Genomic DNA, 26,878 nt, shown 5'->3' on the forward strand with positions numbered 1-26,878 from the left:
AATGAAACAAGGGATTGAAACTAGATTTACCCTTAAAAATTGGGGCTGAAGACAGACAGTAAAGCTAATCATTTTCTTGGGTTCTGAAGATGGGTGATCCAAAGGGACTCTAGAGTTCCTTGTCAGGGAACACCAACCACTGGAGGAATAGGATCCAGTCCCTCCCTCTTCTGTGGGCTTCCCAGGAGTGGGAAGCCTCATCCTGAGTGATGAGGCTTCAGTCACCGAGTGGCAACAGTCCTATCCATATTGGGGCTGAATATAGGAAATGCAGAATGCATGAGAAACAGGGAAGCTGAAAACATGGATTGACTGTTTGCACGCATTGCTATTTAATTATTTATGTGAACTGCTTCTCACGTGTGCTTAATTACCTTGCAGCACGATAATGAACAGGTCTGTCATTAAAATCCCATTGGATTCCAGTGATGAAAACTCTCTCTGGGTTTTCCTGGCCTTCTTTTGCAGCAGGCAAGGTTGCTGGCTCAGAACCAATGAGTGGTTTGTTCCTGGCTAGGTCTCTGGTCTCTGAAGATATGGCAACTGCAGTTTTGTGGAACACGTTTAAGGCTCTGATGGGAGACTTGGCACATCTATGGCCAAAGAATGGCTCTCTTACTTCTGATCATACCAAAGTTTGGGCAAAAAGTCTCTTTTTGAACTGCAGTTGAGATGGGACGGATTGGAGCTGTAAACCAGGCCTGTGGGCTTATATAATTTCCAGTTCCCCTAAAGCAATTGTTCCAGAGAGCTGGAAAACATATTTACGGACCAGCTCTTCCCCAGACTAATTAAGTCAGGATCTCTGGGAGTGGGGGCTGGTGCTGCCCAGGTGGAGACCCACTGCTTTAAAGCAAGTACATGTTGTGCACACAGAGTCTTACTTTCTTCTCCATCTTTCTCTGTTAGGGTAACCTTTTTTTCTCAAAGCTTTTGAGATAGAAGAGATGTGTTCTTTTTAGGTTTGGGTATTCAGGTCATGCTGGCTTCATAAAACGAATTGGGGGAAATTTTCATCTTATGCTATGGTCTGAAATAGTTTGAATAACAAAGGATCTACCTGGTTTTTGAAGACTAGCTAGTACCCAGTTATAAGACCATGAGGACTTTTAAAAAAGGGAATCTCTTTAATAAAATTTCTAATGTATTTTATTATTATTGGTCTATTCAGGTGTTCTACCTCTTTGAGGACATTTTATTTTGCCAAGAAATTCTCCATTTCCTCTAGATTTTCAAATGTATTGCCATAGATTTTCACATACAATGCTTTGATAAATTATTTTGCGCCTTTAAATCTTCTTTCTCACTCTAATAAACTTTTCGAACTTCCTCCATTGTAACAATACTAGCTAACGCTTATTAATCACTGATCATGTGCAGAGCACACAGTCCTAACTGCTTTACTTGTACTAAGCTCAGTTCATCCTCATGACAATTCCACGAAGTAGATAATCTTATAATCCTCATGTTACAGTTGGGTATGTAGAGAAGTTAAACAATTTGCCATTAGGTCACATAGTAGCATGCAGCTCTAGCATGCTGCCTACTAACGCGCCTGTGTGTGTGTGTGTGTGTGTGTGTGTGTGTGTGTGTGTGTGTGTTAAGAATTAGCCTACCATTTGACCATATAGGGTTAAGACTTAGAGGGGAGGGAGACTCTTCACCCACACTCTCCTCCTTGTATCTTAAGATGTGCTGCCTTGGGTATAAAATTAATTGGAGGTGGGGGTGATGTCACAGCTAACCCCAAATTCTCATTAAACAAAACAAAACATAAAAATAACGAAGGGGTGGGAGGAATAACAACAGCATGGGAGCTGCAGTTTCCTGCTCAAAGCTTGTAACGGGGGCTTTAAGAATTTTGTGGCTGGAAGGTGACAAGATTCCAATGGCAAAGAGTGGCCCAGAGACTTGGGGCCATGAGTTCTGTACTATGTAATCCTTTTGGTGACCTGGCCCAAGGTTACTTACTTGCTCTGAATGTTCACTCAGACAATGAGAAGCCCACACCAGCAACATGAAGCAGACATGAATAGGGATGAAGAAAATAACCACAACCACCTAAAAGGGGTGAGTGGTTATTATGCTCTACTCACAGCCACATCACCCTGGGCAACCTTTGTATGAAAAGATAGATTTAAAAGATCTTCCAGGACGGCTCTCTGTTGCTTCCAGAACAAAAGCTGAACTCTTTCGTGTGGCCTTGAAGGATTTCCACCAACTGACATCAAGTGGCTTTCTAAGCCCATTTGCTACTGCTCCCCTCAGCACTACTGCTGTGTCAGTCAAACTAAACTCCTAGCTCTATATGTCATTGTATGTCTGCGTTTCTGCCTTTGCCCATGTTGCTCCCACCACCAGGAGTGCCCTTTCTCCACTTCTGAATATCTAAATGTGATGAATACTTCAATGTCTAGCACAAATGTCATGATACTGCTTTCAATATAACTAAATCATACTAGCACTTACATACACTTACCAGCAATATAACTAAATCATACTAGCACTCACGTATACTTGCCAGCACTTGATATTCATTAACTGATTTAACTTGTAAAAGAATCCTGTGAATTATGTACTTATCCCTTATCCCTATTTTGTAATTGGGGAAATTGACGATCAATGATTTTTCCAAGACTACACAACTGTCTAGTAGTTGAGTTGGGATTTGAACCTATGTAATCTGGCTCCCTGCTCTCAACCCCTCTGCACAGTATCTGTGCCTCTCAGCAAGCATGACTTTTGTACTTTTCTTACTACACCTACCAGACAATAAGCTCCTCCAAGAAAGGCTGTGGGTCTGGTGCACCTTTGCATCCCATTCAGTTGGATGTGCCATAACTATCTGCTGGATGCAGAGCGCTAAGCCAGAGTTGGTCATGGAGCTTGTTACAAAGCTTAGTAAACGTTGTAGAGAAGAATACAGTACCAGGTGGATGAGGTGGGGAGGGCAAGGGGGAAAAATTTGCAACCAAGGTCCATCCCTTCTGACAAGATACTTAGGGAGGTTGACTTTTAATAAATGATACAGTGGAAAATCACTGCTGAAGAGTGATCAAATGCAAATCCAGAAGGTACAAACTAAGCTAGGCAAGGGAGATGCTGGCAGAGGTGTGGAAATCTTCAGGCTTTTAGGGACCTGGAACCATGCCTTAAGGCCTTGCTACAGAAAGCGTGGTCCCTGGACAAGCAGTAGCATCAATGGGAGCCCATTAATCATGCTTTTTGCCATTTTTAAAACTGGGTTCAAATCCCATTTTTAATGGCAAAAACCACAATTACGTTTGCACCAACCTAATAGAAATGCCCCACCCCAGACCCATGGAAGAAGAACCTATATTTTAACAAGATCCTCAGGTGAGTTGCATGCACCCTGAAGTTTGAGAAGCATGCCCAGAAGGCCAGACATTCAGGCCCACCTCCATAGATTGTGGCTTAATTGGTTTGGGGTGGGGCTAGCCAGGGCAACCACATTTTCAAAAACTTTTACAGTTAATTTTACCTTGCAGTCTGGGCCAGAACCACTGCCTTGCTCTTCTCTAGAGACTGGTGGAGTGAAAAGACGGAGGAAGGCAAGGGATGGAGAATCCCAGTTCTGTCACTAATGAGCTATGTGACCTTGGGCATGTCACTCAATATCAAATGAATAAAGTAGATTAGATCAGAGGTTCATGAAACTCAGAATCAGAAAATACACATTCCTGGATCAAGTGAATTATAATTCCCAGCACTGGGCCTGAGGAATCAGCATTTTTAACAAGTTCCCTAGGGATCCTTGTGTAGCCACCTGGCCCTGGTATTGGGGATCAGTCGGCAACATGACCTCTAGGTCTTTTCCTCTGCTATTCCATGATCTTAGAGAAGGAGAATTTTGCCCCAGGTTCTAAAAGCAATGATAAATATGTGTTGGTATAGGTTCAAACATTTCATTCAAACATTCAACAGTTCAAACATTTTTGACTGCACTGGAACCTGCTGTAAGAAATATAAGTACTTTTCATGAAGACTATATACTGTATATATAGCTCCACACCTTTCCCTTACTGTGCTCCACTCTGTTTCCTTCTTTTATTTTCAAATGTACCACTCTGCTGATTTCATGATATACTAGTGGGTTGAGATAATTTGTAAAACCTGGTGCAAACAATCTCTGAATCAAGAACAAAGTCAGGGCCAGAAAGCCAGAATCTGTGTCAGCTGGCAGAGGCCAGACAGCACCATGCTGACCCGTCCAACCCATAAGGAACCCAAGGGGCAGCTGATCACAACATGTGAAACTACAACAAAGGGACACTGGTTGGGAAAGCTGGAAAGGAGAAAAGAGGTTAGCGGAAGGCTCAAGACTCCAGGCTGAGGAATTTAGCGATGACCACAGAGGCAATGTGCACTCTCTGGGGCTTCCAGAACAGGCAAGATCCACAAAGCATTTACAGCAGTGGTTCTCAACACTAGAAATACATCAAAATCGCTTGGAAAGCACTCACAAAATACCAGCATCCACTCCCAGAGATGCTAAACTGCTAACCCAAAGTTCTCCCAAGTAAATGGACTATGTAGCTGGCATGGAAAAACCACTGATCCAAGAGTTAGTTAAAGAGGCAGGGTCACGTAACATAAGAAATGTGGGCTTTGGGGTCTCTTAATTTCGCTGAAGTTTCCTGTGGATGAAATGGGCATAACAACATCCACCTTAGCAGCTTGTTGTGAGGATTAAAGAGGAAGTTACATACACACAGCAGCTGCTCAGTCAAAGGTCACTCCATTCTTTTTTTTTTGATATGGAGTCTCCCTCTGTCACCCAGGCTGGAGTGCAGTGGTGCGATCTTGGCTCACTGGAAGCTCTGCCTCCCGAGTTCATGCCATTCTCATGCCTCAGCCTCCTGAGTAGCTGGGACTATAGGTGCCCGCCACCACGCCCAGCTAATTTTTTGTATTTTTAGTAGAGACGGGTTTTCACCATGTTAGCCAGGATGGTCTCCATCTCCTGACCTCATGATCTGCCCGCCTCGGCCTCCCAAAGTGCTGGGATTACAGGCGTGAGCCACCGCGCCCGGTGGTCGCTCCATTCTTAAGCCTTCCTCAGGACCAATGAGAACCCTAAGCCCCAGAAAGGCAGGTCCAAGTTCACGTGGCTGGGCAGTAGCAGAGTGGGGATGTGCGGAGGCTCAGCTCTAGATGTGAATTCTTTGGCACTGTGGGCCTCCTCTCAGGACAGAACAGAGCTCAGGGAGGGTCTTGTGTATCAGGCTCATCTAAATCCAACTCAAATGACCTCAAATGGCCATTTCTCTCCTTCCCCCACTGAACTTCTGTCAGAGCACTGGGCCAACAGAGAGTCTCTCACACAAAATAAAGCCTTAGTTTTCCTTACCCAATAACCAGGTCATATTCTTTCCCTACAACATTATACAAGCTTGCCTTTCAACATGATAGTGTTTGATTTTGACACATTTAAGCTTGACATTCTTTTCTGATAGAAGTATCAGTACGATGCCTCCGTGGTGAAAATGCAGTCGAAGAATGATTTTTCAGCCCATGTGGAAGGTGAGTGGGATGGGAAGAGAGGGGTGATGGATCGGCCAGCTGGAAGGCAGTGTCAGCAATTCAGACATGGGTGGAGGAATTGTGAGTTTTATGGGTTAAGTCTCTCCCTAAAAGATGTTGAAGTCCTAAACACTAGCACCTGTGAACATGACCTTATTTGGAAATAGAGTCTTTGCAAATGACTAAATTAAGACAAGGTCATGAGGGTGGGCCCTAATGTAATCTTACTGTGTCATTACAGAGGGAACTCTGGACATAGGGAGTGACATGCACAGCGAGAGCACCTGGTGAAGATGAAAGCTGAGATGGGGGTGAGGCATCTACAAGCCAAGGAACGCCCAAGCCTTCCAGCAAACCACCAGAAGCCAGGAAAGAGGCAGGGAGCAGATTCTCTCTCGCAGCCCTCAGAAGGGACCAATCCTGCTGACATGTTGATCTTGGACTTCCTGCCTCCAGAACTGTGAGATACATTTCTGTCACTTAAGATATCCAGATTGTGGCACTTTGTTATGGTAGCCCTCGCAAACTAATGCAGTGGTGTCAGATCCTTGTTCAAAGGACACAGTGTCACGAACAGAGGCAAAGAGCCCCAACTGTCTCCTTTCAAGAGCTAGAACTTCAGAAGAGTAAGCATGCTCTGTCCTACAGGTGACTCTTAACCCACAGTTGAGATGCCTGGCTTTATCTTCTGCAGAGATCTAGCCCTGAAATAAAGCTTGTGATCTAATTTCAAGATTACCAGCCTTTTTGTTGGTGTCCTCAAATATGCCTGCATCGGAGCAATAACCAGTGGCAATTCTCATATGGACTCTCTCATCAGTACAGTAGGCAATAACCCTTACCTCAAGCTTAATATATGCGAGGCATTTGCCTTTTGTACATGAATCCACCCAATTTTCACAACAACCCTATTATGTGTGTACTATGCTTATGCTCATTTTACAGAAGAGAAAACTGAGTGAGACACATAGAGGTAGAGCAACTTTCCCAAGGCTGCACAACTAGAAATGCTGGAGCTGGGATGGGGATGCAGGCAATTTGTTTCCAGAGTCTGTGTCCTTCTACACTACAAAAATGGCTACCACATGCTGAGGGCTTACTCTGGGCAGGCACTTTCCAAACACTGACATTATTAATCCATTTTACATGCACAACCATTTATCTAAGCTTGCAGACTGTTTATCTTCCACATTCATACTTCCAGGGAAACTATTTTAATTTTAAACATAAGATGGCCAGCCATTACCCTCACTTCCCAAACACATACGCACAGCCTGGGCCCTCCTCCAAAACAGGTCACTGGCTAGGGATCCCTATAGCTTCCCTTGACGAGTATCTTCCAGCATCCCACGACTCACCTCTCCCCCTCTCAATGTGCTTATGCCCTTCCCCAACTTCCAGTCCTTATCTCCCCAGCCAAAATTAGGAAGTGATGCTTTGTGGGCAGTCCAACTTCTGAAGGTCAAGCTCATTGCTTTTCAAACTAGAATTTGAAGGGTCTTTTCCTCTCCTGGTCAGAGATGAGTAGGAGCTGTCAGATCTGGCCTCCCAGCTTCTGTAATTTATTTATATTTTGGTATAAAATAACTCTTGATTTTACTGAGGGAGTCAGAGAAGGGGAAGAGGTACAGGGAATCCACACGGAGGCAAATAACAGACAGAAAATAAAGGAGAAGAAGAAAAACCAAGAATGATTACATATCTGTGCCAAGAACTGGGGCCAGGTACTCAGCACATTGCTCCTATTGCCAACAGCTGAGAGCGGTTAGGCAGTGTGTGGCAGGAAGCTGGATTGGAACCCAGTACTCCTTCGGCTGCCCCTGAATAAGAGTCCCAGGGAGGCTGCCGGCTGGCTCACTGTTTCTGACAAGCAGCAAGTCTTCTTCAGGAGAATTCTCGGTTGGGTAAGGAGGCAGGTTACAGGACTCTAACAATCACTGTCACCTCTGGAAAGTCAAGGAAGGGAGCTCTCCAAGGTTCCCTGTGCCACTCAGGGCGACACTGAGAAAGCAGATATGATCGCATTAGAAGTCCGTGGCTATGCTGAATGTTACATAGCTGCACTGCAGCAGCCTAGGAGGTGGCCACACTCATGTACTTGGACCTTCTGACCCACCAGCCATAAATGCTAACAATGCCAAATATGGCACAGCTTCCTTTCAGAATCAGTCAGCAAGACACCCTGTGGTTCATGCTTCCCTCCAAATCTGCTTGCTAACTTATGAGGAAATAGATCTTTCCGCCTCAGTAACAACAAAATTGGTCTTTGCATCTGCGAAAATTATGCTCTAGATGACAGCAATCCTGAACATTAATCAAGTATCAATCACTGACATGAGTGGAAAATGGAGCTGGCGTCTTTATTTAAGTCTTGTTTTGAGCAAAGCAAAGCAAGGACTGATTGCAGAGAAAACCCTTTAATGGGTTTGAAACAGCACGTTGCAGCGTGAGCTTGAAGGCTGAGGTCTGGTTCAATGCCCAGTTCTGTCTCTAAATGGCTGTGCTCCTTGTGCCTCAGTTTTCCCATTTGCAAAACAACAGAAACGTCATCACCTTCAAGTCACCAAAGGATTAAATGAGACAACACATCCCTATACAGAAGCAATGATCTATTAGATATATTCAGAATAACCTGGGAGACTAAATCCACTAGGGAGAGAGTCCCTTATCTTGCCCAAGAGTTTAGAGTATATTTAACATGCTCTGTGCCCACACCAGGGGAATATTCTCTTTTTAGGGGAATATTCAGTTTTCTGAGCTGCCCAGTCCCCACCCAAAGGGCTTGTTCTCCATGTGTCAGCAGCACTGTCCTGATCTCCCTCTGGGTTCATCCCAACTTGCCAGACTTAGATCTTACCCCCCTAAAAAAGCCTTCCACCCCCAAATGTAAAATCTGAATCCAATCACAAGGAATCACCAGGTAAACCAAATCCAAGACTTGTATCTTTAAAAACATGAAGGCCATGAATGACAGAGACTGAAGAGACACAACGACTAAATGCAATATGCAATAAACTCCAGGATTAAAACTCTTTTTTTTACTTTTTTTTTTTTTTTTTTTAGATGGAGTCTCCCTCTGTCACCCAAGCTGGAGGGCAGTGGCACAATCTCAGCTCACTGTAACCTCTGCCTCCTGGGTTCAAGCGATTCTCCTGCCTCAGCCTCCTGAGTAGCTGGGATTACAGGCGCCCACCACCACGCCCAGCTAATTCTTGTATTTTTAGTAGAGATGGGGTTTCACCATGTTGACCAGGCTGGTCTTGAACTCCTGACCTCAGGTGATCCATCTGCCTTAGCCTCCCAAAGTGCTGGGATTACAGGCGTGAGCCACTGTGCCCAGCCGACAACTATTTTTTGCTCTAAGGGATAACTGGCAAAATTTGAATAAGCTTTAATCAATGATGTTAGTTTCCTGATAATTGTACTCTGGTTATGTAAAAGAATATCTTTGTTTTTAGAAAATACATGTTGAAATACTAAGGGGTGAAGGGATACAGTTTTGCAACTTACTCTCAAATGGGTCAGGAAAAAATTAAAAATATAAATATATATTAAAAAACCAATCTGTATAGATACACATATATATAGGGGAGGGGGTGGACAGTTTTTGCAACTTTTCGGTAAGTTTGAAATTAACTTCCTCTCCCCAGAAAAGCACTCCACAATTGATTACACTCTTTCCTCTTTCTCTTTTAACATCCTTGTAATGTATTTTTTCATGTGGGCCATGTACGGGAATTCCTTTTGTACGCCTCATACCACTTGACTTACAGGCCAATAACATTACAGCTGGAAGGAAGGCTCCTCAGAGACCACATAATTTGAAACTTCGGGGTGCTGCAACCAGGCTGAGAGGGGTCCACGGCTGTTGTCACCTAGCTGACCAGTTCCTGAGCTGCCCTGTGTTCTAGGGGCTCTTTCCCCTACTTCACACTGCATGGCCACGCAATGCAAGAAGCTGCAAAGGAGTGGCAGGTGCAACTGATCCCCTTGGCCTTTGGGATGATGCTGGGCCTGTTGGGAGGGGCAGGAGGCCCTGGAGTCCCAGTCTTTCTCTCTGTTTACCCAGAGTGGAGCCATGATGTGAAAAATGTCAGGAAGCTGCTCTAATCCCATCTGTTCCCAGGGATCTAGGTAACACCTATGTGTGAATGGGCCTCAAATTTGTCTCTCTAACCCTGACCTCCACCTGAGGTCCACACTCCTATATCCAACTGCCAGTTCTTGAACATTGACTCAGCACCTCTAACATAACATGTCCCAAACCAAAGGTTAGATTTCTCCCTTCCCCTGCTTTTCCCTGTCTCAGGTTCAGTGGACCATTCCCCCAGTGGTTCAGGCCAAAACCTCAGGCTCATCTAACCTCCTGTTGTTCTCTCACCCTCCACATCCTAGCAAATCACGTGGGCCCTATTTTCCAAACATATTCAGAATCTGGCTTTTCCTCAGTGCCGCCACCACCAATCTGATACAGGCCACCAGGACTGCTCAGCTGGACTTTTACAAGCACCTTGTGACGGTGTCCTGTTCCCACCCTTCCCGTGTCTACACTGTATTGCCCACCCAACAACCGCAGTGAGCATGTCTCTCTCTGGCTCAGAACCATCCAAAGGCTTCTGTGTCACTTAGAATAAAATCTGCATCCTTAGAAGGATTTACCTGACTGGATCCCTCCCTGAGCAGTCAATCTCTTTTCTCGCATTCTTCACTTCTTGACACTTCAGGCATCTCATCCCTGTGTTGTCCCAGGGGCATGAGATCCTGGCATGCCCCCAGCTTCAGCGTCTCTCCCCTGGTGCCCTCTCTGCCTAGAGTCCTTTGGCCAAGTATCTACAAGACCCTCTCACTGACTGCACTCCCTGATTACCTTGTGCAAAAGAGCACTCTGCCCTTCCTGCACTGACTTTTCTTCACCTGACATCATACACTTCTTTGTTTACTATTATATCCCCCAGGAAGTTTCTAGACACAGGGAATCTATGTGGTTCTCTGTGAATCCCAGCCACTGCTTGGCACGCAATAGGATCTCATTAGTACTGTATTTACTAGATTAATAAATGAATGCATTATTAAGTCAAAAAGCAAGGAGCAGAATGATGTATAAAATGCATACTCATTTATTTTAAAAAAGAAAAATATACACATGTATACTTGCTTATCTTTGGGAGGACGGAACAGCCTTGCCTTCTGCGATGGTGAATGGGTGACTGCGGGCAGGAGTAGGAGGGAGACTTTTCATTGTATACCCTTTGGTGATTTTTTGAATTTTGTAGTAGATACATGCACTATCTGTCCAATGAATTAAAAACAGAAAAACATATTTGCCTCTGTGATATTGTGAACTATATATTTGGTCTTCAACCCATTTTTTGGCATTCAATTCTTAAAATCCTTAGAAGCGCCAAAATGATGTCTTTTGCATGCTAATGAGTTGACTGACGGCAGCGGGTAGGTAGCTTCAGGATGGGGGCTGTTCACCAGAAAGACCAAGGCAGGATTAGAGGGCTGGGACTTTCAGCTCCGCCCCCCAACCTCTGGGAGGGGAGAGAGGCTGAGGGTTGAGTTCATCACCAATGGCCAGTGGTTTAATCAATCATGCCTACATAATGAAGCCTCCATATAAACCCAAAAGGGTTTAGAGAACTTCTGGATAGCTGAACACGTGGATGCTTACAGAAAGATTAAGAGGAACTCACTTCCAGGGCAGGGTGGCACACTCCAGCTCCATAGGGACAGAAATTATTGTACTCAGGACCCTCCCAGATCTTGCCTTATGTATCTCTTCATCTGGCAGTTTATTTGTATCCTTTAAGATATCCTTTATAATAAACCAGTAAATGTGTTTCCCTGAGTTCTGTGAGCCACTCTGGCAAATTAATTGAACCCAAAGAGGGTGTTGTAAGAGTCCCAACTTGAAGCCAGTAGGCCAGAAATTCTGGAGGCCCAGACTTGCAACTGGTGGGACAGTGGGGGGACTGAGTCTTGGGGACTGAGCCCTCACCCTATGGGATCTGATGTGATGTCTAGGTAGATAGTGTCAGAATTGAATTAAAGGACATCCAGCTGGTGTCCACTGTGGAACTGATTGCTTGCTTGGTGGTGGGAAAAACTCCAACATGTTTGGTCTCAGAAGTCTTCTGTTGGCTGGGTGTGGTGGCTCACACCTGTAATCCCAGCACTTTGGGAGGCTGAGGTGGGCGGATCACCTGAGGTCGGGAGTTCAAGACCAACCTGACCAACATGGAGAAACTCCGTCTCTACTAAAAATACAAAATTAGCCAGGTGTGGTGACACATGCCTGTAATCCCAGCTACTGAGGAGGCTGAGGCAGGAGAATTGCTTGAACCTGGGAGGTGGAGGTTGCGGTGAGCTGAGATCGTGCAGTTGCACTCCAGCCTGGGTAGCGAGCAAAACTCCATCTCAAAAAAAAAAAGAAGTCTTCTGTTGATGATTGTTGTGGTGTAAGAGCAAAGGAAAAACACACTGAGCATGATTTTTGCACACACAACACCCAACTCTAATAAAATGATTATGGGAAGACATATTCAGAGCAGACTTAGTCTGCATTTGTGACAAGGGACAAAGGGCAGCAGTGGGATGCTGGACCTGGAATGCCTAGGAGAGTGGTCCAGCTCTTCTCTACTTGTGAGACTCTGGCTGGGTTGCCTGTCTGGTCTCAGCAGGCCTCGAGTTGCTCTACTGCAATAAAGGGTTGGGGAGGTTAGATCCGACCATCTTTGAGATGTCTCTCCAGCTGCATGGCTCTGTAGTTCCATTTGATTGGATGTTACCTGTTGGACCACACAAATGGACAGGTCCTACGCTATGCCCTCGTGAGATCTCTGCAGACCCAGCACCAATGTTGCAGGAATCCTCCTGCCAGTGACACAGCTAGGTGTCCCCCTGGTTACCTGGGCCTGGGTATGACTGAGCTAGAAAGCCGAGGCTCACCCTCCTGCTTCCAGAGTCTTCTCCCTCAGGCCTGAGGCTTGGGGCTTTTGCACTGTGTACCTCTGCCACTTGAAACTCTCTGGGGAGCTGAGCAAAACAGCACTCAGCGCCAGGTGTGGACAGGGCTGCCTGTGTCTCTAGAGCCGGGCCCACCCCGGAGATAAGGAGATCGTCAGGTGGTCTCATGAGGCAGCAGGGCACACTAAAGTAAACTTTCCTTTCCTGAAAAACGTTAGTAAGAAAAAACTGCAAATGAAAAGAGCTTTCAGAATGTTTGCGGAAAGGCCCTCTGCTGGGGAGGAATGTGAGGAGTGGGAGAGATGATGCTTGGGCACCATTCTAAATTATCTGCATGAGAAGGAAGGGAACAGATTGGGTGCACAGGAATTCGCCCCTCACTTTGGAATGCCCCACCTTACTGTTTTCCTTATTAGATTTGTCTTGTTGATGATTTTAGACTGAGACTAATGTTAATATGAGTTTAGATTCTGTCTGCACAGGCCAAGGGGTTGGTGGAGAAATGTTTGGAAGTGTTTTGGGTTTCAGAGGAAATTCCTTGCAGGATTAAAGAATTTTCTCTGGATAGTCCCCAAAATAGAGTTTAGGGTATAGTTACAGTACAGGAGAGTAAGGAAGGGTAAAATCATCATGCTGCAAGTCAAACAAGAATGAGAAAGAAAGTGGGCTTTTCAAAAGAAGTTTGACAATATCTTTAGTCCTTAACCAATGATTTTAAGTCTAATTCTACCTTTATTTTGAAAGCTCAAGAGTTCTAGTCTTCGGAGTTGTCATTTGGGGGTGGAGATAGGGGCAGGAGGTACACACAGTTGCCACCCTGAGAAAAGGGGCCACTAAGAGAGGTTGTATGGGACACACAAGAATCACTTGAACCCAGGAGGCAGAGGTTGCAGTGAGGTGAGATTGAGCCACTGCCCTCCAGCCTGGGCAACAGAGTGAGACTCTGTCTCAAAAAAAAAAAAAAAAAAAAAAGAGTGAGAGGTTGTATCCCTTAATATCCCTGGATTAATATCTTTCATATCCTTGGATATTAAAGAAAGTAGTAGACAGCATTAGGCTGATGGATTTCATCTGGGCAGCACCAGATCACTTGTGGGGCTTCTGACTTGGCAGGTCTCAGGTAGGGTCTCCACTTCTTTATTTCAAAAAGCTTCAGAGTTGACTGTAAATCAACACAATTGTCTGTTGTCACCCCTGCTTCCTTCTCCCCCAGGTCCAAACCCACTGTTGAGGATCACTGTTGGCTGTATTCTGGGCACTTACTGCCTAAAACTGGACTAGTCTGTGAAGGTTCTTCCTGCACCATGCACCTGCACGATACACCTAAAATCTTAAATTTGCCTTTAACAGCTGTACCCCACAGGAACCTATGAGGTCTTCAAAATGGGAGAACTTCGGATTGACGTTTTTCTTTCCACTCATTTAAATGCACTTTGAACCATGTGTAGACTGCAGGCACTTTAGAAAGAAGCTGAGATTGAAAAGTCTGTCTTGACTTCCAAGGAAGGGTAAGTCCCTGTTTGCAGCCCCAGGGCCTGCTCATTGTTAACAGTTTGCGTTTCAAACAACATACTTTGTGAGCAGTTAAGTATGATGGATAATATAATTTTAGATTTATAATTGCTCTTTTTTTTTTTTTTGAGACAGGATCTCACTCTATTGCCCGGGCTGAGTGCACTGCTGAGATCTCAGCTCACTGCAGCCTTGACCTCCTGGCTCAAGTGATCCTCCCGCCTCAGTTTCTTGAGTAGCTAGGACTACAGGCATGTGTCACCACACCCAGCTAATTTTTGATTGTTTTGTAGAGACAAGGTCTTGCTATGTTGCCTAGGCTGGTTTTGAACTCCCTCCTTGGCCTCTCAAAGTGTTGGGATTACAGGTGTGAGCCACCAATCCCAGCACTTTGGGAGGCAGAGGCTGGTGGATCACCTGAGGTCAGGCGTTCAAGACCAGCCTGACCAACATGGTGAAACCCCGTCTCTACTAAAAAATACAAAAATTAGCTGGGCATGGTGGCAGGCACCTATAATCCCAGCTACTCGGGAGGCTGAGACAGGAAAATCACTTGAACCCGGGAGGTAGAGGTTGCAGTGAGTCGAGATTGCGCCATTGGACTCCAGCCTGGGCGACAGAGCAAGACTCTGTCTCAAAAAAAAAAAAAAAAAAAGTTACTTTTATCAATCGCTCCTTTGGCAAGTGGCTTTTCCTTTTCCTCAGTTTGCATTCAAAGCCTTCCATGATCTGGTTCCAATGTGATTTTCAAACTGGCTTCTCTCATACCTCCTGCAACCCACTTTCGTTGCTTCAAGTTGACTGGCTGCCTCACTGTTTTTTTTTTTCCTTCAATGCTGTAATAATGGCATAGGATTATATCATTAGAATGATGAATGTATCTTGACTTAACTACTCCCCAATTGCTGAACATTTTTCTATTTCTCTTCTCTGTGTTTTACTTTGCCAGGAAGGGTGTCTAAGGAATCATGCAGTCTAGTGGCTTTCAGCTTTGGCCAGTCACTGGAGTATGGGATTACTCCATACTCCATGGGAAGGGATGGATGGGAAGGTGGGAGGGAGGTGGGAGTGTTATAAAACTCTCAATGGAGTTACGCATTTAGGAAAATGCACAAATCACACATGTGCCTCTGGATGCCTATTCACAAACAAAATCCCCAGGTAACCAGCATCTGGATCAGAAATGACATTCCCAGCACCCCAGAAAGGCTGGGGTGTAGTGGCTCATGCCTAACGGGTGAATCATTTGTGTTCTGGAGTTTGAGACCAGCCTGGGCAACATGGGGAAACCCCCGTCTCTACTAAAAATACAAAAAAAAATTAGCTGGCCATGGTGGTTCATGTCTGTAGTTCCAGCTACTTGGGAGGCTGAGGTGGGAGGATTGAATAAGCCCAGGAAGTCGAAGCTGCAGTGAGCTGTGATCTTGCCATTGCACACCAGCCTGGGCAACAGAGTGAGATCCTGTCTCAAAGAAAAAAAAAAGTCTCACCTTCAGATTGGTCATTTGATATCTGGATTTCTGGATCTGAGGTAAACCCAGGAATTTGCATTTTTAAGATTCTCCTCAGGGGCCTCCCATTTACCACTAGACTTGAAGACTACTCATCTACCAAGGATTTTCAAAAGGTGCCCCTCAGGTGTCCCCCTGGGGATGTGGGGGCAGAGACAGGGAGCTGTCAGCTCTGCCTTTCCATAGATCAAAATCACTTGAATCTCTTTCTTATACTGGGCCTCCTTCGGTAGATAGCAATCCTTCGAACAACCATAATCTTGAAAACCACCCATATCAGGGCCCAAGGGAAGAAGCAGAACACAAGGATGAATACAGTACAGACATATCTATCAGCATTTACATGAATTTATTTCAGGTATTGACCTTTTGCAATAGTAAGAGCTGGTTAGGCAGCTTCTACAAGGTGGTTGTTTTTGCATCTGATGTGAGTATGTGAGGTTCACAGGACAGGCAGTTGGGGAGAACAATCGGGAATTCACAGGCCTTAACTGGAACCACATGAAGATGGACTGAAACTCATGTCACTTCTTGTTGCTTTTGACCTCGATGGTACAAATGACCTGCAGAAGCTGCAGCTCTTCAGCATGGAGCTAAATGCACACACCTGGCCCAGGAGTCAGAGAAGCTGAAGGAGGATCCAGAAGGTGGAGCAGTTGCAGGCCCGGCTGGCAAATGAGTGACAATGTATGTATTGCAAAGTGCTGCTGCCTTTCCATCCTTGGAATTTCCCAAGAATTTCTCTTGGGCTCCATCCCAATTAGAAACTCACAGGACAGGGAATTCTAGGAAATGTAGTTCACCCTAGTCTAGGATGCGTGACAGCCACCACACCACCCTCTGACTATCATTCCCATGCTTGGCTACCACTGGAATCATGCAGAGTGTTAGCTTCCCAGGTGGCTCAAACATGTAGCTGAGGCTGAGAAGTACTGGCTGTCAACTGACACGTGGATGTGAACTTTGAGACTGCCCCAACCCAGGTCCCAAGAAGATAAATTCTACACTTTTTTCATCGCAAGAAGAGCATAAAAAGGTCTGGTTATTTTTCCTAAGGTCCTAAAATGTGGCTTTTCTCATTATCCTGCCTTCCTCCTGTCTGTCTTCTCTCAGCTAACCCAGCTACAATCTTCCTGTAGTCCTCAACACAGTGGCTGCACCCTGAACAAAGCCCTCCCTTGTTTATCCTCCTGGTACAAAGTGGATTAAGAGCACAGCTAGGAGACCCCAAGGTCATCCAAATGCCACCAAGCTCACAGTGAATTGAAGACTCAGAAGTTTTCACTATTAGGCTTCTAAATAAAGCATCTTTTCCTCTGTGACAAAAACTAATTAAATGAGTGTAACACAGCCAAGTGGTCAGTGAACACTTAACCACTGTGATGTGAGCCACAGAGCTGGTGAGAGCCAGTGCTGCAGACTCACAGGTGGCTGAGCTGCTGCTGCTGATTCTTTCTCAAGGACGGCTGAAGGAGAAGCCACTGAAGGAGATAGGGATGGTTGTAGAAGTGGGAAAAGAGTTGGGGGCTGGAAAGAGCTCTGGTGCAAGTTGCAGCTCTGCAACTAAGTGGCCACTGGGGTTTGCACAAGTCACTTAAATTTTCTAAACCTCAATATCAGCCCTAACTCCTGCACAGGATAATTGAGAACATCAAATGAGAGAATACACATGATACAGTCTGGGAGGAAAAAAGTCCAAAAGCACGGACATTCTGTGTTAGTAGTTTTAACTCTGTTATAGACGACACTGGTATAAGGTGAAGATTATCTAGTTTATAGATGGATTTTTATTTAGATATTTTGCTTTCTTTTTCCAATCTATGATGTGGTTATTTCTAATGAGGTCTGCTGAAGTGTGAGATTGACACAGGTGACTAAAATGGGATCTTTGGGATTAACTTTGGGTTTTTATTATTTATGCTCTCCCTCTCCTCTCCATTACAGCAGACAGCTGAAGACAGGCTGAACCATCCATTCTACACTCTGGAAATAAGTTTACATAGAAAGAACCCTTCTAAGAAAAAGCAACAGCTAACTCATCTTTCAGAGCATCCCTGAGGAGTAAAACTGGGAAAGGATCAGGCAGTGCTGCTCTACGTTTATTGGTATGTTCACTATTTATGGGAGTTTTCTCTTTCAGAATCATATTTTCAGCTTCTTGAGGGCAGGTCTGAATCCTGATGAGGCTTTCTGTCTGCATTAGTGCCTGGGACAGTGCAGTAGAAAGGATGTGGGTTGTAAGGATCCAAAGTTCTGAGATCCAGTTACAGCTCTGCCCCCCCAAAAGCCATTTTAATCCTTCTCGGTCTCAGTTTCCTCTCTGTAAGGTGGGAATTACCCACTGCATGGGAGTATTGTGTAGCACAAATTAGACCATCTGTGGGAAAATACTTCTATGACCCAAAATGTGCTGTGCAAGAGGGATAGACTGTGGTAAGAGCTCTTACGTCTCAAGAACTCTATACTGGTTGATTTTCCTGTTGAGGATAGGCAGGCACAGAGCACTGGTGGTCGACCCTGGGCTTCAGATGGGAAAACACTCAGGAGTGGAGGAGGGGGAAGGACATCCGTGGCAGCCCCTGGAGAGACCACAGACACTTTCTCACTGCCCATGTTGGAAGATCTCTGCACTATCTCTTTTGCTTCAAGCTGTTTGTTAGTCTGGTCCCTTGTTTATTTGTTCTTTTCTTTCTTTCTTTCTTTTTCTTTTTTTTTTTTTTTAAGAGACAGAGTCTCACTCTGTTGCCCAGGCTGGAGTAAAGTGGTGTGATCATAGCTCACCGTGGTCTACATCGTGCAGCATTAGTAGTATAGTGGTGAGCACAGCTGCCTTCCATAGCTCATCGCAGTCTCAAATTCCTGGGCTCAAGTGACCCTCCCACCTCAGCCTGCTGAGTAGCTGGGACTATAGGCATAAGCCACTGCACCCAGCATATTTTAAATTTTTTTGTAGAGACAGGATCTCACTATGTTGGCCAGGCTGGTCTTGAATTCCTGGCTTCAAGCACTCCTCTCCCCGTGGCCTCCCAAAGTTCTGGGATTACTGGCGTGAGCCACCATACTCAGTCTATTGGTTCATTTTCTAAATCAGATGTTCACTGAGCACCTACTATGTGCCAAGCACTGTGCCAAGAATTGAGAATTGAATGGTAAGCAAAACCAGGTAAGGTCCCTGCCCTCATGAAGTGGAATCTGGCCTGTTTCTTCCCAAACATGTTTGGACTCAAGCCTATGCACTAAGTCGTGCGAGTACCATCCAGCCCTGGGGACAGACATAAATGTTGTGTTTTAGTGGGATTCCAGATTTAAGCTGAAAAATATCAACAAGTTTAGGCCAGGTCCAACAAGGAAAAAAAGAAAAGGCAAAACTCCCAGCAACCTCTTTTTTGGGTCTTCCTTCCTGTGCCCCCATCTCCGGTTTCCAGAGTCATACTCTTTACGGTTTTACCCTCTTTTCGAACTCTCACCTAACTCATTCATATGAAGGTGTTTCCTTCTCTAGAAGAACTGAATTTAGTAGGGAAAAAAACCTTAAAGAAATAATAGCCCAGCTGGAGGGATGTTAGAGGACATCCTAAATCACACCACTAGGCTAGTCATTTCAGAATGGCACTTTCAGGGGCAATAGGTGTAGAGGAAATGGGTGCTGGCAGCAGGGATGAGTTCCCTTAAGCAAATCTCTGTGCTCTTTAAACATTACTCAAGGTAAGGAGGGGAAAGGCAGGGAGCAATATGGCTGCCATCAGGGTCCTTGTTTTTGTTTAGAGGAGGTGAGTTTGCAAGGGCTTATTCCATTACTATAAGTGATAACTACATAATTCACTGTATAAATGAACATGGAAAAAAATAAAGACCAGGGGAGTCTTCTGTAGCCAGAGCCTAGAAAAGCTCCATCCACTGGCCCTCTTTTTAAATTTTTCTCTAATTTCTGACCAAGCTGTCCCACAATCCTACTGGTGAATTTCCAGCTGGAATTTCAATTTCCCTCTTAGTGAGAAAAGTGAGACACATTTTATTATTAGACCCCAATCCCTAAAGTGAAATTCCCGAAAGACTGTTGGTTACGTGAACCCTGAGTAGACTCATTAAAAGAAAAGCTTTGTATTGTAAAATAAAGCATGGGCACTGAACACCACACAAAAGAGATGCTCTGCGTTGGGAGGGACAGGAAGGTCAACATCCAGGTAACCGCCATGCAGGTGGAGACACAGAACTTTGCCAAGCACCCCACTCCATGTGTCTGGTCTGCTTGTAGCCACCCACCTCCCTCTAAAAGTAAGCAGACTCCTGGCTCCACAGTCTTTGCGTCCTTGTGTGTGTTTATGATGTCATCGCCCACGCGTGTATCGTCAGAGGCTGCATTTCAGTCCTCCCATTTTTTGCATGCCTTTTAAACTTATTTTAAGTGGCCAATTTCCTCCTCATTCTTTTCCTTACAATTTTTCTGTTGAGGACTCTTGCTGTCCAATCTGCAGTTTCTCACTGTCTGGATTTTGCTCTTGATGCATGCCAATATGTCCAAATGCACTCATTTTGATGCAAATAATCACCCATTAAAAAAAACTCTGTTTGCCAGCCATGTTCTTAAGGAGGGCACAACCCACCATAATCACTTTCTCATGAGCATGTGGGCAAAGGGAGTGCTCACAACAGAGGTAATGAGACAGAGAGAAAAACGTGAATGTGATTTATGAAAAAGAAATACATATATTTCCAATTGGAAGCGACCAGGGAATGCTTCTCTTTAATGCCTTTCAATATAGTTTGCTTTAGTAGGAAACACATTTGGAAAGGGATTTGGCATCATGTTATACTCTAGGGTCCAGGGTTGTATGCATTAGTTTTTATCAAAGATGATTGCATAATAGGAACCTGGATGTAGCAAAAACCTAAGGAATCTAAACCACTAACCAAGCTCACCAAATGTAATAAATATAAATCACAGATGAAAGGAAGATTAAATCTGGCTATTTACTTATGAAAGAAATGCAAGCTTTAAGATTTTTTCATTTTCTAATCTCAGCAGGCAGGCCCATGAACATAATTATTAGTATTTTCAAGGCTTGATCAAATATTGGCTAATAAAGAACTCATTCACTTAACGGTAATGAACTCCAGGTACCTGCAATAAGTCCAGAACCCTAAATTATATGCTCCAGAGCTATGGCACCTACATGATGGACAAAATAAATGAATAGTGTTATGCTAGTAGATAGGAGTTTTTTTAGCACTTAAAATTAAATATGTCTGAATTAAATACCTGTTTTGATTTGCAGAGGGGAAAAAAGCTCCCAAAAGATGGATATGATAAAAGGCTCCCTTCAAACCCAATAGGCTACCAACACTACCTTCAAAACCACCACAGCATTAGTTGTACAGCCACAAAAGCGGCCAAAAAGACATAGAGGGGAATAAAAGAAATTAGGCAGAGGGCCTAAATGAGCACATGCTGCTTCTCTATTCTTATTTCTTTCCTTGGTTTTCCTAGGGATTGTATTTTTGAAAAAAAAAAAATCAGGTTTGTGAGGCCTCCTCTCTGCTCACATTCACTAGAGAGAAGGTAAGGACAAAAAGGGATAGGGAGGGAAAAGATAATCACAAGAAGGACGGAGGCAAATTTCACAGGCAGACTGATATCGTCTTTGGGCTCAGGCATTTTAAAACTCTGCTTGCAAGATTAGGTTCTTGGTTTTATAGTATAGATGGTAAGAGATTTCCAACTCTGATTTTACAGTGCTCTGGGGTATATGCAATTATTATGATGTGTGCATTTAAAATTCTCAAAGCCAAATTAATTTGAATTCTTTTTCACCAAAAAGGCAGACATTCAAAAGCTTTTTTTTTTTTCCAGTTATCATCCTAGTCTACCTTTCTGTATTTTTTTCTTTTTTTTTGAGACAGGTCTCGCTCTGTCACCCAGACTGGAGTGCAGTGGCACAATCACAGCTCACTACAGCCTCCATCTCCTGGGCTCAAGGAGCGATCCTCCCACCTCAGCCCCCTAAGTAGCTTGGGCTACAGGCATGCATAACCCCGCCTGGCTAATTTTTACATTTTTTTTGCAGCGATAGGGTCTCACTATATTGCCCAGGCTGGTCTCAAACTCTTGGGATCAAGCAATCCTCCTGCCTCAGCATCCAAAAGTACTGGGATTACAGGCGTGAGCTACCATGCCTGGCTCTTTTTGAAAGATTTGATACTCCTTGGAATTCACCCTGCCTGGGCCCTGGGACACAGTTGCTCTGTTTCAAGGCTAAGTACTTGTCTTCCCAGCTGGCTGATGCTCTTCTTCCAGGCCCTCTCTGCATCACTAGGAATTCCACAGTTCTTCCCTAAGCCTTTTTTCCATTCTTGTCCCTCTTCCGAGTCCCTACTCCAAAACCCCTCATAGACTGCTCTCTTCTTGAGGTTTCCCACCTCAGCCTCTAAGAGCTATGGTGGAATGAAATTCCTGGTGGGCAGGCTGGGCTGGCTCCCAGCAGTGATACGTGAAGGGGAAGCAGAACTTCGCAAGGGGAATAAACCTATCAGAGCCTTCCGTGCTTCCATCAGCTCACTTCTCCTCCTGGGCTGGGCTCAATCTAAGTATGTTACATCCATAACGGTGATTAATCCTCATACCACCTCTCTGAGAAGCATGATTATACCCATTTTCCACACATGAGAAGATTTACACTCAGTCAGAGTAGGAGCTAGACAAGGCTGGCTAAGCAGTGAACCTTGCTCCCAGCCCGGCTCTGAACCATCACACTCTTCAGTGTGAAGCAGGATATTTTAGCCTCACATTTATGGACATTGGAAGGACTCAAGAGTTTTAGGGTTTGCTCCTTTGGTAGCACAGTGGAGGACAGATCAGTGGTGACAGATTCCAGCTCTGTGGCCCCCTGCCATGCCACTCTGAAAGGGGGCCCTTCCCTGCCTGTGCCTAGGCCTCCCTGGCCACCACCCAGTTTTTCCACGAGGGTCTACCACAGAATGCAGGTGGGTGTGTGAAGTCTTTACTCTGTACCTCCCTATACTGCCCAGGGTAGAATGTGCTGGTTCTTATCAGGACTGTGGCATCTGTAGATAGACTAGGGCCTTAGCCTTCCTTCTTAGCAAATGATGTGTATCAGTGCATAGGAAACCACTCTGCTGATGACACTCAACATCTGAACACAGGACAGTAAAAAAGGCCCTTGATTTGGGAGGTACAGGGAAGAGAATGGAGACAGGCACAATTCTGTCTTTACATCTTGAGCCATCCCTGCGGAAGGGGGTCCATGGGGTGGCCGGGGGTGGTAAGGCTTCAAATCCTTTCTTTGAACCATTTTAAAGTTTTCTTGCATGTTGCCTCCTTTCCCCATAAACCCATATAACACATCACCAACTACTACACAGAAAATGTTAAATATATAATAAATATACTAAATTATATAAAAATATTATTTAGTGGCCTTTTTCTCTAGTTTATTCTTACTTTTTTTTTTTTTTTTTAAATCCAGGCACCCAATTTTATCAGCCAGGTTTGGAGTAGTGGGTTGATGAATGTTGAAACAGTCATGGGGTTTCATTTATTCATTATGTCTTCCTTCTTCTGTGGGAGTCAGCACTGAGATGATAAACGCTGGGCTGAGATCCAGCTCGGGCCACTCACTCCCAAGGTTCATACACAAACAGACCAGCTGGATGAGGGCCCAGCAGGGAGGTGAGGCTTAAACCTCCTCGCTGGAGGAGGAGCCAATGAAAAGACTGGCAGCTTGGATAGTGAGTGAGTGTGTGTGTGTGTGTGTGTGTGTGTGTCAGAGTGACCTACCCCAGGTGGATGCTGGGAGTGATGGCAGGAAGTGGGGTGTCATCAGAAACACAGGAAAATGCTCAGAGAAATGTGTGATAGCTCAGATGGGTCTCAAACCACAAGGCCCTGTCTGCACATCCAGCACGATTCCTTCTGGAACACAGGGAGTTAAAGATGAAACAACTCTAGAAACTGAAACCAATTATCCATGGCAATTTATTAAATAACTAAGGTTTCTAGGCCTTATTAAAATAAATGTTTAGTGTATTTTCTTATTCTCTGACATTCAGTTCTTCACTTGTCAGCACCTGCTGGCAGCAGCTGGAGTAATCTTACCAATTTTGCCGTATGTGCAAATCAATTTGATTCCCCCCCCCAAAGATAGAAATCAGTAAAGTGATTAAGTTACAATTAAGGCATGTCATTGAAAGCCCAGATAACATGAAAAGGCTGAGGAGGAATCAGCTGGAGGTCACCAGTGATTTCCTTCCACCCAGGTTAAATGATTTTCCCCCCTCATTCTCCTGCCTGCTCTACTGCATGTGACACTGTGGGTGAATCAACAAGCCTCCTCCTACTTCTGGGAAGTCTCTCCTTTTTCTGGCTTCCATCATGCTTTCCATATGCCAAGTTCTCCTCTTGTCACTCATACTGGCCCCCTAACTGTTAATCTGTGTGTCCATCCATCCAACCATCCACCCATCCAATAGATGTTTAATGACCCAGTGTGCCATGCACTGGGAAAAATGACAAAGGATATTTATGTCTGGTTTTACAGTTAAAAAAATGCTTTTCCATATATTATTTAATTAAATTCCTGCTACAACCATATGAGGGGGCTGTTAGGTCCCCATTATTTTATATATGAGGAAACAGGCTCTGAGAGGATCTGCAATTTATTTAAAACAGCACAGCCAGCAGGTGGCAGGGTCTAGACATGAATTCAGGTTTTCATCCCATTAAGAATTCCTAATGGTACTCTCCTATATACTGGTGAGGTATAATTTCTCAACTAGCCTCACTGTTCCTAATGAAATGTCACGCTCCAGCTATCACGTATTTACTGACACTATGCTAGGCTCCGAGGGATGCAAAGACTGAGTACCCACCCTCACAGAGCTTGTGGCTGAGTTGGGAAGGCAGATGTTAAACATATATGTTCACACAAGAAATACTTGTTTTCAACATATAAGGGAGAGCTCATCTAGTTGTGAAAATTAGGGGAGTCTTCCAGAAGGAAGTAATCATTAAGTTGCAGTCTGAAGGATGAGTCAGAGTTAGCTTTGGAAAACGAGGATGAAAGAAAATCACATGTACAGAGGGAAAAGCATGTATGTGCAAGGGCCCTGTAGCAGAAAGACCCAATGTGCTGAAATTTTGAAGGCCAGCTTGACTGGAATATAGACAATGAAAGGGAGCCTGGCACAGGATGTGGCCCAGACCACACAAGACTTTGTAGCCATGATAATGATTTTTACTTTTAGCTTAAGAGCAATGGGAAGCCACAAGTCAAGAGAATGACATGATGAACTTTGATTTTGATTCTGACTTCTGCGTGCAGAATGAATTGTAGAGGAGCAAGAGTGGAAGCAGGAACAGCTGGAAGGCTTTTGCAGTTGTCCAGGTGGGAACTGATGGTAGCTTAGACCAGCTTTGTGGTGGTGAAAATGAAGAGAAGAACCCCACAGGTACCCCCTGCTCTGCTCAAACCTATTTTCTTACTAGATCCTGACACGAGAGTGTGCTCACGAATTTGCAGTGAGTGGAAGCTTGTCCACACTTCAGGGCTCTGCTGGAGTCTCCTCTTCCAGGAAGCCTTCTCCAGACAATGCCAGTCCTCTGAGATCTTTCAGAAGTTGTACGTCTCTTCTGTGTTTTCCATTCTCACACCTGATGATTCTCTATGGCTTGGCTGCTCTCTGGTCCACTCCTGGAGATGGCTTCATTTCTCTTGTTGTCTTGCTTTCTCCCTTTGGAAAGTAAATGCTTTGTTGGCATTTGCTGAACGGTATCAACACGGCTCCTTTGGAAATTATATTTGTAAATGATTACTCATGCCAATTGCCATGTTTCCCCCTAAATTAAACACTGGTTGCTTAAATGCGTCTTCATGATCTTGTTCTATCAAAATGTATGTCCCAATTTTTCCATTACTTCCTCTAAACTCTTTTCCATATTTCTCTTAGTAGAAAGCAGTTTCAGGGGGAATGGAATGGGGGTGGGGTGGGGGCAGGAGTGCAATTAAACAAGAGCTGTCTGACCAGAATTCCTATACGTTTTTAATGGGGTATTTGATTAATCCTTTTCATGGGCACCATTATTCATGCCTTGATAGAATCTCATTTTATAGCTCTTAATATATGGACCCAATTTATCCACATCACATTGTATTCTAATACTTGTCATCCAAGTTATTAGCTATCTCCTTCTCAGTGTAAAATCATCAGTAAGTTTGATTAGCTTATTCCCTGGGGATGATAGGGGAGATAAGAACAGACACAGTACAATATGACCCCAATGGCTCTGCATTCTCAAAAGAAGACTGCTACATGGAATCCATTTATGGAGCCAGGGTGGCCAAAACAAACAGCCGCCCCATGGGAAGGACTCTGTGCAACCCAGGAGCTGTAGCCATGAAGGGCTGACTGCTGTGATTACTGGCAGGACTGAGCTATCATCCTAAGTGGGATTTTAATAAAAAATAGTAGGGTTCTTCCACCTCCTGCTTAACACCCCCTCCCAATGCCTTTCCTGAGAATCACAGCCTAGAAGCTTCTCTTTACTCCTTGACATCTCTTCTGCCTTCAATCGCTATTCTTTTCCTACTGGGCACCTGGCAGGGCAGACAACCTAGATGGAGATGCACAGTGCTGTGTACTGCTCTTTCTCCAGCACAGGCTTGGGTCTAAGCCCCCAGCCCTATCTTTCTCTTCTCTGGAACCAAATCTGAGCCTTGGGACTCATAGGTGGCTTTGCTTTTGTAAGCAAAGTCACTCCTTAGCTTAAAAGACAGAAGGGGCCTGCACAACCCCTATAGGATGGTAGGCTCCAAGCCCATAGAGAGTTTCTAATGCCCCTTCCCCTACCCAACCACCTTTCTTCAGCCCAATCAGGTGCACCCCTATGGCCCCAATGGCTGCAGCCCTCCTCATCTTTACACAAAAGGCCCTGTCAATGATTCTTGTGCTTTTCTGAGCCTGGCAAGTCTCACTGAGGTGACACTCTTCCCTTCCAAAGATGGAGCCCAATTCCCTTCCTGTAGTGTGTGGGCTGGACTTAGAGACTGATTTCTAATGAACAGAATAGAGTGGATGTGATAGCGTGTCCCTTCTGAGACTAGGCCATAAAAGGCATTTTGACTTTCTCCCTCTCTCTTGGGTTGTTGGCTCTCAGGGAAGTCAACTGCTATGCTGTGAGCAGGGCTGTGGAGAGGCCTAAGGTACTGAGCACCAGGAACTGAGGCCTCCAGCCAACAGCCATGTGAGGGAGTCATCTTAGGAGTGGACCCTCCAACTCCAGTTAAGCCTTCAGATGAAAGCTTGACTGCAGCCTCATGAGAGACTCT

General features: G+C 44.8%; 1 protein-coding gene across 7 annotated transcripts in view; it reads right to left on the reverse strand.

The window, feature by feature from the left end:
• The window catches only part of ATXN7L1 (ataxin 7 like 1), a 270,423-nt gene that overhangs the window by 129,708 nt on the left and 113,837 nt on the right, over window positions 1-26,878 (reverse strand). Inside the window, exon 5 of one of the 7 annotated variants that reach the window (XM_054495146.2) lies at window positions 24,194-25,283. The exons of the other annotated variants lie outside the window; for them this stretch is intronic. Coding sequence (XP_054351121.1) covers window positions 25,198-25,283 — 86 coding nt within the window. The 3' untranslated portion in view covers window positions 24,194-25,197. Of the gene's footprint in view, window positions 1-24,193; window positions 25,284-26,878 lie in introns of those variants that run through there. 7 annotated transcript variants of the gene reach the window in all.

The sequence above is a fragment of the Pongo pygmaeus genome, chromosome 6 (genome assembly GCF_028885625.2).
Source record: "Pongo pygmaeus isolate AG05252 chromosome 6, NHGRI_mPonPyg2-v2.0_pri, whole genome shotgun sequence".
Lineage (NCBI taxonomy): Eukaryota > Metazoa > Chordata > Mammalia > Primates > Hominidae > Pongo > Pongo pygmaeus.